Genomic DNA, 12203 nt, shown 5'->3' with positions numbered 1-12203 from the left:
CCAGGAAACACACAGCCAGGCAGACGAGCTTATACTATATCCATTGGTTGTGCTATTTTTTTACATGTCTTTGCAGGTGATGAAGGACACTGAAGATGTTTTTACTGGTGCCCTAATTTTTAATCTTCTCTTTCTTTCATCTTTTCTCCTTTTTTCTGTTTTTCCTTTCCTGTTCTACCTACATTGCAGTGTCCATATAATCTGTAACATCCCTGTTATAATTATAATAAAGCTATTTATATGCATAAATCAAGAGGAACATTATGGCGATAGCCCTACTGCTTCACTTGTGAAAGAAAAATCTGTTGGGCCCTTTTTTGACATCAAGACAATTATTCTTATTGCCACATTGCCAGACAGGACACTGTTAAAAAAAAATAAATAAATAAATAAATAAATAAAGCATATTGCACCCATTTCTATAATGTCAACTTGTGGGAGATGATTTAAACAAAGCAGTATGCAGAACACTAAAGCATTGACTAGTGCAAGTCAGCTGCAGATTTCAGTACGTCCACCTTCTTTTCTGTATTGCATAACCTTATATACAGCTGGATGTATAGATTAACTAATTCTACAACTGATGTTATCTTAGTGCTGATGAATATTGCACTAACCTCGGTCAGACAGAAGCGCAGGATGTGGAACCACTGACATGTTTTTTTCTTTTTGTACATCTTTGAATGATTTCATCTTTTTATTATTGACTCTATCTTTAGTAATTTGTGTTTTTATAGCAGTTAATATTGACTCATTTATGTATTTAGTAAAATCATTATGTTGATGATAATGATTGCTTGCTTTCACTGCTACTTTGATTCAGATAAATTGTGCAACCATGTTGGTTAAGCAGTGTGAAGAACTGTTGAAGAGTTGCGAAAGCTAGCATGGATGGTGGTGCAGCTTGTAACACAGCTGCCTCACCGTGAACATGAGGTAAATCCTGGTCTTTGACCTTTGTGCATGGATACTTTTTTAAGATTCTAGCTTTGCAATGCTGAGTAGACTCTACCCAACATCTGTTTCATAGCTATTGAAATTAAATATTCTTTACTAATGAGATTTAAGAAATTTCACTCAAACAAACTGGGTACAAATACCCTTACCTTTTTGTGGTAAATCCTATAGGTTTGCTTTTTACAGTGAATGAAGTAACTCATTGCAAAGCCATGTGGGAGAAAAGGAGCTGCTTTTATTCTCCACGGTGGCAGAGACACTCATTTCTTCACCATTAAACACGAGGAGGGTGCCAAAAAGAAGACAGTTTAAGACACAAAAACAGGATTGCAACAAATATACAGTAGCAGCCATTCAAAATGGCCCTTCCCCGTCAATGGCAGCCAACATCCAGCCACTGGAGTGACCCCCTCCCAGGGGCAGATTTAGGAAATTTGGGGCCCTAGGCGAAGACAAGCAGGCAGGGGCCCCTCTGAATTGAGAAGACAACACATAAAACAGACCCATTCTACAGATAGAGAAATGTTAATAGAATAGACATCCATTATCTGTTCTAGGTTGTGTCCCTCTCTTTTTGTCCCTTTTCTTCTTGTTTTCCTCTCTTATGTTTTGTACTCAGCTGACTTTTCATGCTGTCTCTAAAGGAATGAAAGATTTTTTCCGAGCACTAAGCTCACTTAGCTGATTGCTCCTTCCTGTGTTTCCAAAAAGGCAAAAGTAAATAACCCAGTCCTTCTTTTCACTGTAGACAAGCCATGATCTGCTTACCTTTTTTCATTTGGATGAAGTCAAAGTCTCCAGTAGCAGAAAAAGGTCTCTAGATTTGGCGCTAGGTGCTCAATTGAAATCAAAGTGCTAGAGGGGTCTGAAAAGTCGCTAAATATAGCGACTAAAGCACTAAGTTGGCAACACTGCTCTTTGCATCGTTTGTTTTCTAATGGTTTGCTGCTGTCTGTTTCGACCTTTCTGAACATGTGCAGCAAATGGACTGATCCAATATGGTGGACACTGAAGGGGGGGGCTGAGACACACTTACTATTATAAGGGTTCTGATGGCATTTTAGCAAAAGTAGTTTTATTGTTGTATTAACCATACATGTAAACAGAGTTTTATGGGGACTCCAGGAACTTGAGGCCCTAGGCCACTGCCTAGTATTGCCTAATGGTAAATCCCCCCTGCCCCCTCCATCTCCTTGGTGTGCAAAATTTTTTACTCTGACTCCACCTTTGCACTGAATTACAGGGTCTGAACAGGAGATGATAATTCTTTTTAGATCTTAAAGTCCACAAATCATGACAGAATATTTCAGTACAAAGACTGATGTTTATAAAAGGGCCCATAAAGGAAAGTGGGGAAATTTTCAAAAGCTACTACTGTGCAGTAAGTTGTCAAAATCATGCCTTGGACATAGACAAAGACATGAAACATCAAGATATACAGTTTATCAGCAAAAAAAAAAATAAAATAGAATAATAATAATCAAAAAATGAAGAATAAGTTTTCATTTAGAGAAAAATGTTTCAGTAAACTTCCAAAATCCAAATTAAGTAGAAATAAAATAGAAATTCTGAATTTAGCCGGAATGGAAGGTTTCAGGTTGATCTGAAACAGGTTTGGTCTGACTTGAATTCAAACAGTGTTTTTTTTTTTTTTTCAAACATTTTAGATAAATGTGGTCCAACCAGTTTTGAGCAAAGCAGAGCTGAACGCTGTTACTAAATAAAATTTAGTTATGACCGAGTGTTAATTGAAGGGTGTGCACAAACCAGGCTTTTGCACTTTTTTTCACATTTCCTCCTGTCTGCTTTGTTGATTTCTAAGTTGCAACAAAATATGTAAAATGAAAGGTGAAACAGGGGAAAAAATCCAGTGGTTTTATATGTTTCAGTCTCGATGAACTGAAAATTTAACAGGGATTCGTCACGTTTCTCCTCGGCAGTCAAAATATCTTGAAAAATTTTCCATCTTCCTTCTTTGTTACATCAGGTTGTCTTGACACAAAAAGTTTGACCTACAATCTTTTGCATCTGCAACTGATGTACATAAACTGAAATAGCAACCAATATGTTCATGACAGCTATCAAAAAGACACAAAAACCCAAACCTGCTAAATATTATCTTTGGAATCTGTCACCGTGGTTTCATGCTGAAAAACCTGCTCTTGTTTTTTAGAAACTAACCTTATTAATTTAATGTATAACCTATTTATATATGCGTGAATGCAGGGCAAAAAGTTTAACTGTTAAAGTGTTTCAGTAACAAATATAAATATATTTTCCTTTTATTTCAATCCGTGCATCTTGCATTATAATATGTTTTAATCTTATTTGGATCCATCTACAGCTCCCTGATTGTGCTGAGAAATAGGTGCATTTAGCTTGCAAAGATGTGTTTGAATGAAGAAGGAGCTAAATCTTTACAGCCATTTATTTTATAAGATATTTTTGCATAAACTAATTTAGTAAACGCTGAAAAGAAAAGCAACTGCATGCATGCTGATTGCAGAGCCTGCGTTCCTTCGTCCAGACACGGTTATCATAATGACATCGCTGACTGAAACCAAAAACACCCTCAGATGTGTGACTTTGGAAAACCTCAAAACTTGTGAAACCTTCATCTTTTAGAAGATCATTAGCTGAGCTCGTTGGCTGAAGGCAGCCTGATGAAGAAACGGATTAACCAACTACAAAACAATCACACTTACAGGCCTGTGGGTGAAAACACGTATATGAACCCAGACATATTCAATTCCTCATAAATCCTGTGGTTTTTTTTTTATGCTTTGGCCTTTTTTAGATATGGGCAGCCAGTTTTTATGTTATCAGCTCCAGAAGCAAAGTTCTAAAAAAAATCGACCACAAGGATGAAAAGAAGCACAATCTCTTTCACAAAAAACCACCTTGCAGACATGCAAGACCCTCTTGATGCTGACACAGGAAGGAAACTAGTCAGAACTGCTACTGTTGTATCCCTCGTCGTGTTCTGCCCAGCTTGCACAATTTCTCACTCTACTAACCAATCTTTGTGGTGTACAAGAAGTGAACACTGCACAAGGGTGCTAAAAACTGAAGAAAGACAAAAAAGTGTGGTTGTGCTTGTCTTTTATATCTTTGAGTTATTGCCATTTTACCCAGGCACGGTTTTTGGGTTGAAGTCTCAGCCTCTTCGTCTTAGTGGAATTTATGAGAACGGTGCTCAGGAGCAAAATGCAAATACTTTCCAGTGGTCATGATCAAAACTACAGTGGGTGTTCTGTTCAACGCAGCCCACTGTTAGATTTTACTTTATAATGCATCATTTTGTTTATCTCAGCACACAGAAAGCTGCTTTAATCATTATTTTATTCCTCATTTAAAACAACAGGCATACAAACAAAATAAATACTGAAAATGCTACAACTAAATCAGCACCTTAGTGTCAACTGACTCGACATCTTCCATTAAAGCACATTTCTGAGTAAAAACTGCTCCTTTTATTTCCCTGTGCTTCTTTTGTTCTTTGAGCTGCCAATGAAAGAAAATGTGCAACATCATCTCTGGGTTTTTATATCCTGATGAGAAGCTATTCAGTCCAGGTATGATAGATACGATAATAAAAATACAATCAAGTTAACAGTAAGTTTTCCTCCTGATTCAGAACCAAACTACTGCACAATGATACAAAACCGAAAGTCTTCAGATCTTGTACAGGCCGAAGAAATTGGCGTAATGTGAGTGGCTCAGGAAACTAGGGTGGGATACGTTCACATAGACTATGTCGAGCCTCTTCAGCTGCAGGGCAGCGCCCAGGTAGTTCTCTGTGGTCCATGAGTGGGCTGAATGCTGGGGGCAGAAGCCCGAACGGTGGGCCTCCATCAGAGGCTGAGGTGAGCTCAGGCCCTCTCTCCTCAGAAACACAGCGTGCAGAAAGGAGGACGCAGGACTGCAATCCTTAAAGATCAGCTCCACTCGAGAGTAAATTTCGTAGACTCCTGACTCGTTGACCTGCAGGCCGCCGTCTTGGATGCGGTAGGACACCCCTCCAGAGACAAAGGCCTGGCCTGTTTTAGGTTCCCATCGCAAAGTCTTGGAAGGTTCTTTCTGAATGCGCCCTACAAAAAGACAGCAACATTAGGCAGAGTGGACAAGAGAAAATTTAAAATCTAATCTCACGTTAATAGAAATCTTACCAATTACATGGGCTGCAGGTCTCTCCTTTTTCTCTTCTACCTTGGTTTCAGGCTTATAGAGACCTGAAATGACCACCAGATGAGTCATGTTAACAGTTTTTATTTGCTGGGAGCATTGCTATCATTTCATGCAGGAAGAACACAATGTTCACATACCGATTTGCTTCAGCGGGGAACCAAACTCTTGTATGGGTTTAGGTTCAACCTTTAAGGAAGTAAAAGAAACAGAAACTCAATACCACATCACACAGAGAAATGCGGCTCAGTGCTTTCTAACGCTTAAAGCTCAGTCGCGGCACATGAGATGGAGGATATCCTGTTTAAATGGACGGGTGACCACAGTGGAACGACCAAGACTTTGGTTTGCATTTTAAATGTCAGGGTTCATCAGTGAATCCATTATTCTAAACTCTTTCACATTAATTATTAAACTTCACAGGTCAGCCCAAACTTTCCAGCTATGGTTCCATTCTCCCACCTTACACCTCTCAACGTCACCCCCACTTTATGCAAAGATGGCAAATGTTCTATTTTAGTCTTTGCTACTGAGCAGTAAAGAAATAACATCTTGTCTTGACAAAAATAGAACAACAACAACTGAGCTTTCTAGAGCAAAACTTGCAGAAAAATGGTCAAACACGATGCACTCCCCCCAATAAAACTGCAATTAAAAAAGAAATAAATGAAAGCTTAACATTAACATTCAGTTTCCTTGACCCTCACCTTCTCCGGAGCCTTGAGTTGTTTCTGGATGTTCAGAATCTGCCAAGCTTCAAACCCCAGGGCTGCAAAAACCAGCAGGAACATCATGAGCAACACCATGAAGAGACTGGGGCTGACCCCCAAGCAGCTCCGGCTCTTGCTGCGGCTCCTCATGCTCTCATGGACCGGTGGGAATGACCAGCAGGGAATGAGGTTTGGAGGAGCCACAGGCTGCCGTTGACCTCCGCCTTCATCCACCAGGAACACCTGTGGGTAGGGGTACCTCTGGTCAGAGCTCATGGTGCAGGTACTGACTGAGAGGCAAGCTGTGTGCAAGGCTCTCTTGTATGCGCTGAAAGAGGTGTGGACTTGTGTCTGAAGAGCCCTGTCAATTTCATGTCAAACCCAAGAAGCTGTCAAAGCAATCGCCACCCACTAATCCCTCCCACGCCTCCCTTGAGGAGTTAAACACTGGATTTGCTGCATAATATTTCTAAATACTACTTTCTTTGCATGCCTCTCTATATTTAATCAGGTAGTTTGCAGAATAATAGGTTTTGATGCACATGTCAGGAAAGGAAGTTTGAGGTTAAGCTGACCCATACCTCACTAACCATCCTCTTCTTTTCTGCATAAAGAGACCTTTTCACATATTCCACTAAAGGAAACACTGAGTAACATCACCTATCAGGAGCTGTTTTCCACATCACCAAACTTCAATCTTACCCTCTTTCCAGTGAATCACGTTTCACCTCCAAATAAAAGCCATGCCGTTTATTGCTGATCTACATTCCATATGTGTGTCAATGTCGACGGGGCCCTGTGTGTTGGTAAACAGTGATGCAGCAGTTTCAAAAGCTCAGAGCGTATTCTTGGTGGGAAGAAGCTGCTGCCACATGAAAAGGAACAAGCTCTTTGCATGGGCTTGCACGCTGTCTGCTTCTGAAAGGTCTCACCGAAGCATTCACAGTTATAAATGAAGAGAGGTGAGAATTTAAAAGCCAAGTAAAACCTAAGAGGTAGCTTACAGGAAAGAGCACTCATTTGCTTCTCCCTTCCACCTGACTAATACCCAATGCTGCTGTGGTCTCCCAGCAGGTTTGGGATATTTCATATGCACTGCAGTTTCAGATGACTGTAACACTTTCCTCTTGCATGTTATATCTACTAGATGATCAAAACCTGATAACACCTTTTGAGGTTTCTTCAACCCTCCCAGGTGGTTGGTTTGGGTATAGGTTCATGTTCAGATGCTTAGATAAGAAATCAATTTCATTGTCTATTGCTTTGAGTTGGGAAGTTGCTCTGAGTCATACAATCATACTGAAACTCAATTCCAGACAGCATGTAGCAACATTTTATTGCAATAAACATTGCATACATGACATTGCTAATGTCATGTATGCAAAATCTCCCATGAGATTCAACCTGTGTCAGGATTTTGGTTTCCATGGCCAAGTGGGCTTCATACCGGTGCTGCGAGGTTTTCTTTCGTTTCTCCAGAGTCAGGTAGATAAAGGGAAACCCACCTTGCAGCATGCACAGAGTCTGCTCCAAGGTAAAGGGCAATTACGTCAAATCTAACCATAAACTTCACAGACTGCCGGTAGCCTGCAAACGTCTGTTTCCCAGAAGCGTCATGCTGAAACAAGGCCCTCGCAGCAACCCTAGCAGCAGCAGCAGCAGCAGCAGCAGATCAGGTTAGGTGGGGGAGGGTGGGGTTTTGGGGTCTAACCAGGCCGTGTTCACGGTTACTGCTCCAGTTATTATAACCAGCCGGCTGAAATAGGACGCATCACTGAATCAGCAAGTACTTTTCTAAGTCATGTTTCCTACTGCCTGCCTTTCTATGCACAATGGAGGTAGTTGTGGTCTCGATGACTGATAACACAAATAATGCCAAAAAAGATGATGAAGTGCATTGCCTGAAAAGAGAGACTTATATCATCTCCTTTTTTTGGAGAAACAGATTTGTCTATTTCTAGACCGCAGATTTTATGAGCCAGCATCTCATGTGAACAGCTGTGCCTTGCAAAACCATCCGTGCCACTTGACATTTTGCAACATCATAAGCATAAACTTTACCATAACTTATTTAGGTAGAAGATCAACATGAAGCAGGATATCATTTCTATCACATGTGAGAATACATTGTTTTTTAAAACCTTTAAAAAAATAAAACCGTTAATTTGTTTTCCTAATTACTTGAGCTCCATAAAGGTTCCAATAAACTCCAATAAATAAACTGCTGAAAACAAAATTAAATTCTATTCAGTTTATTTCTATAGCGCCAATTCAAAATTGTCATCTTTTGCTTTTTCGTCACCTCATGTCATCTCAAGGCACTTTCCAGTTCACCAGATCATCCAGTCAAATTTATTCAAAGTTTTCTATCTAAGGAAAACCAGTTGATTTCATCAACTCTTCGACGAAGGTTATCCCTCACACTAAGCATGCTTGTAGCGACAGCGGAGAGGAAAAACTCCCTTTTAACAGGAAGAACGAGACGAGCTCCGAGCCAGCTCCCATGTCAGAGGACGAAGAGAGCACATCCAGTTAGTCACAGACAGAGAAACAGGACTACACTGAAAAGGCTGATTTCCAACATATATAAACAAAGGTGTTGATGGCAGCAGCACAGCTGATATTTCTCTCCAGGATGGAGTCATAGCCAAACAGACTACATAGATGAAGCTACTATGAGAAAAAGCAGAGAGAGCAGAACGTAAGAGATTGAACTAACAGATTCTGCAGAGTGGGAGAATAGAGATAGAATGAAGCAGAATGATGAAAAAGGGGTCCCTATGTCCTCCAGCAGTCTAAGCCTATAGCAGCATAACTATAGAGATAGCTCAGGATAACCTGAGCCACTCTAACTAGAAGCTTTATCAAAAAGGAAAGTTTTAAGCCTAGCCTTAAAAGTAGAAAGGTCATAAAACCACACAACATGGTTCTGCCACATCGTGTTTCACAGAAGGCCTGGTGGGATGGTCAAACCTGCAGTCATACGCCAACCCCTGCAGCAATACATCATACCAAATAAGCTTTTTTGTTCCTGTTCACAAACATGACATAAGCTTTTGTTAAATATTACATGTTTATGTAACACTATGGATATCCATTAATGCTATTTGAAACACGTTCAGTTAGCTTTCGTTTCCTCATCTTTGTTAAATACTTTTTTTTTCTAGCATTTTCATACTTCAGTGCTGATGAGGGGTTTCTATGACCTTCTAAGGATGTGCGGTTGACAGGAAGTGTTGATTGTGCAATACAAGCCTAAATTCACCAAGAGGAGGGCAGAATGGCCAATTTAAGCTAAATGTTGCTTATTTCCTTTGAGGTATTATTTTTTATTCCTTTTTCCGTTTTATTAGTAACTCATTTATAGTTAGGTAGCCCTTCAAGATGTTTAGTTTATTTTGTTAAATATTTACTTAATATTTTGTCCCATTTTTGTGTCAAACAGGTCATACTGTCTCATTCAAAAATACTTTATTAATCCAAAAGGAAAATTAAATGTTGCAGTAACTAATTTTTTAAAAACAGGGGCTGTAGGTGTTGATAGCTGTGGGCAGGAAGGATCTTCTGTAGAGGTCTGTGTTGCACTGTTGTTCTGTCAGACCAGCATACCCCGTCAGACCAGCATACCCATAGTCAATGTGCAAGACGTCAGATTTGCGTTTATCATTTCAGTTTTGAACAAAAAATACACTTTAAACTACCTCAACAGGTGTGTATACCTTTAGAGATAGCTACAGGTTTCATCCCACTCGAACTTTCCGGGTCTTGTTCCAACCTTTAATTGTGAGAACAGAAAAAGCTTGACCATGTTCCCTCTTAGTTTGCTTCTTTTTGATCTGCTTCAATCTGAGGAATTTAACGCCAAGAAGAAGCCATTTCTTAGTTTTATCAGATTTATTCAGAAGATCTGGAACTCACTACAGTCTACTGTTGCTATTTGCACAGAAACCTTTCATGTCAACATTGGCATTCTAATCAGAAAAAAATATTAATTATATATTTTGGACCAATAAAGATTAAAAAAGACATTATTTGCATACTATTTTGTCTTTTGTAGAATTATTACATTTATTTGTATGACTCTAGACATTCTGTAGATCTACAATCTATGAAAAATCAGTTGTTTTCATGGGAAAAAAAACATGTAGCTATGACCTTTATGAAGTATTAATTTGCACTAAAGTGCAAACATAAATCTAATCCCTGCAGTCAGCATCAGTTCTGTCAGATTTTTCTGATCCAGGGAATTTTTAATGTTTATTTTTTTGGTTATCAACATTAGAGGTTGTTAAGAATTCTGATTAGTCTGTGCTTCAATATTCACTATTGGCTTCTCTATTTGATAGCTGATGGAGACTTCTGCTAAGAGATTTTTCCTTTTTCTAATTTATACCACAGTAGACCTGAAATGGAGCACTGATTATCACATCCTGTTGTGCAAATAGAATAGACAGCAGGTGGAAATTATTGGGAAATAGCAAGACACGCTCAATAAACGAGTAGTTCTGCAGATGGGGACCACAGCCCACTTCTCAGTACCTTTGCTTTCTGGCTGATGTTTTGGACAGTTTTGAATATTGGTGGTGCTTTCTCACCCCTGGTATCATCAGACGGACCCTACAACCCATACAAGTGGTTCAGGTAGTGCAGTCCATCCAGGATAGAGCTGTGGCATTAAGGATTGCTCTGTCTGTCAGCTCCAGAACCTGGAGCCGCTACTAGGAGACAGGCCAGTAGAACAGGAGATGTGGAGGAGGCCGTAGAAGGGCAACAACCCAGCAGCAGGACGGAGCACTGCCAGAGCCCTGAAAAGGACCTCCAGCAGGCCACAAATGTGCATGTCTCTGCCCAAATGGTGAGAAACCGACTCCATGAGGATGGCATGAAGGCCCGAGATCCACAGATGGGGGCTGTGCTCACAGCCGCATAGCCCTCCCTGTGCTCGCCAGAGGTAGCATGACTGCAGTTAGATAACGAGATGAGATCCTCAGACCCCTTGTGAGATCATATCCTGCTGCGGCTGACTCTGGGTTCCTCCTAATTTAGGACAATGCTAGAGCTCATGTGGCTGGAGTGTTTCAGCAGTTTCTGCAAGATGAAGGCATTGAAGCTATGGACTGGCCCTCACGTTTCCCCCTGCCAACACACCCATGAGGGGCCCATGTGGGTTGGAAGTGGGCTAGTGAGTGGGCCCCAGCTGGGTTCCATGGTGGCCCCTTGTGGGGTGGGTTTCACATGGGCCCCACACGCAACCCAGTTTTCTCCCACATGGGACCCACACTGGACCCTGGGCGGATTATGGGTCCTTATTATGTCCTACACAGGCTTAGACCTTAGTCTGACTGAACACATCTGGGACATCATGTCTCTACCCATCCACCAACATCACCTTGCAGCAGAGACTGTCCAGGAGGTGGCAGATGTTTCAGTCCAGGTCTGAAAAGGAGATCCCTCAGGAGACCATCTGCCAACTCATCATGAGCATGCTCTGGTGTTGTAGGGAGTTCATACAGGCAGGTGGAAGAAACACACAATACTGAGCCTCATTTGACCTCAAAGCTGGATCAGCCTCTACATACATATATATACACATACATACATATATATATATGTATGTATGTGTATATATATATATATATATATATACACATACATATATATATATATATATACACATACATATATATATACATACATATATATACACATCTATACACACGTATATATATATATATAAATATATATATAATCACATATATATATAAATATATATATATATATATATATATATATATACACTATATTGCCAAAAGTATTTGCTCACCTGCCTTGACTCACATATGAGCTTAAGTGACATCCCGTTCCTAATCCATAGGGTTCAATATGACGTCGGTCCACCCTTTGCAGCTAGAACAGCTTCAACTCTTCTGGGAAGGCTGTCCACAAGGTTTAGGAGTGTGTTTATGGGAATTTTTGACCATTCTTCCAGAAGCGCATTTGTGAGGTCGCACACTGATGTTGGACGAGAAGGCCTGGCTCTCAGTCTCCGCTCTAATTCATCCCAAAGGTGTTCTATCGGGTTGAGGTCAGGACTCTGTGCAGGCCAGTCAAGTTCATCCACACCAGACTCTGTCATCCATGTCTTTATGGACCTTGCTTTGTGCACTGGTGCACAGTCATGTTGGAAGAGGAAGGGGCCAGCTCCAAACTGTTCCCACAAAGTTGGGAGCATGGAATTGTCCAAAATGTCTTGGTATGCTGAAGCATTCAGAGTTCCTTTCACTGGAACTAAGGGGCCAAGCCCAGCTCCTGAAAAACAACCTCACACCATAATCCCCCCTCCACCAAACT

At 40.5% G+C, this 12203-nt stretch overlaps 1 protein-coding gene across 1 annotated transcript; it reads right to left on the bottom strand.

Annotated features, from left to right (window-relative positions):
- Positions 1-4285: 4285 nt before the first annotated feature.
- faslg (Fas ligand (TNF superfamily, member 6)) lies at positions 4286-6184 on the bottom strand. Its single transcript, XM_038309081.1, has 4 exons — positions 5850-6184; positions 5283-5331; positions 5127-5189; positions 4286-5048 (listed from the first exon to the last, which is right to left on the bottom strand). The coding sequence occupies exons 1-4, from the start codon at positions 6126-6128 to the stop codon at positions 4633-4635; spliced, it is 807 nt and encodes a 268-aa protein (XP_038165009.1). The 5' UTR covers positions 6129-6184; the 3' UTR covers positions 4286-4632.
- Between the last annotated feature and the right edge of the window lie 6019 nt (positions 6185-12203).

Source organism: Cyprinodon tularosa, unplaced genomic scaffold (assembly GCF_016077235.1).
Source record: "Cyprinodon tularosa strain WSP-4 unplaced genomic scaffold, ASM1607723v1 ctg656, whole genome shotgun sequence".
Lineage (NCBI taxonomy): Eukaryota > Metazoa > Chordata > Actinopteri > Cyprinodontiformes > Cyprinodontidae > Cyprinodon > Cyprinodon tularosa.
This window is presented reverse-complemented; position numbering and strand designations above follow the sequence as displayed.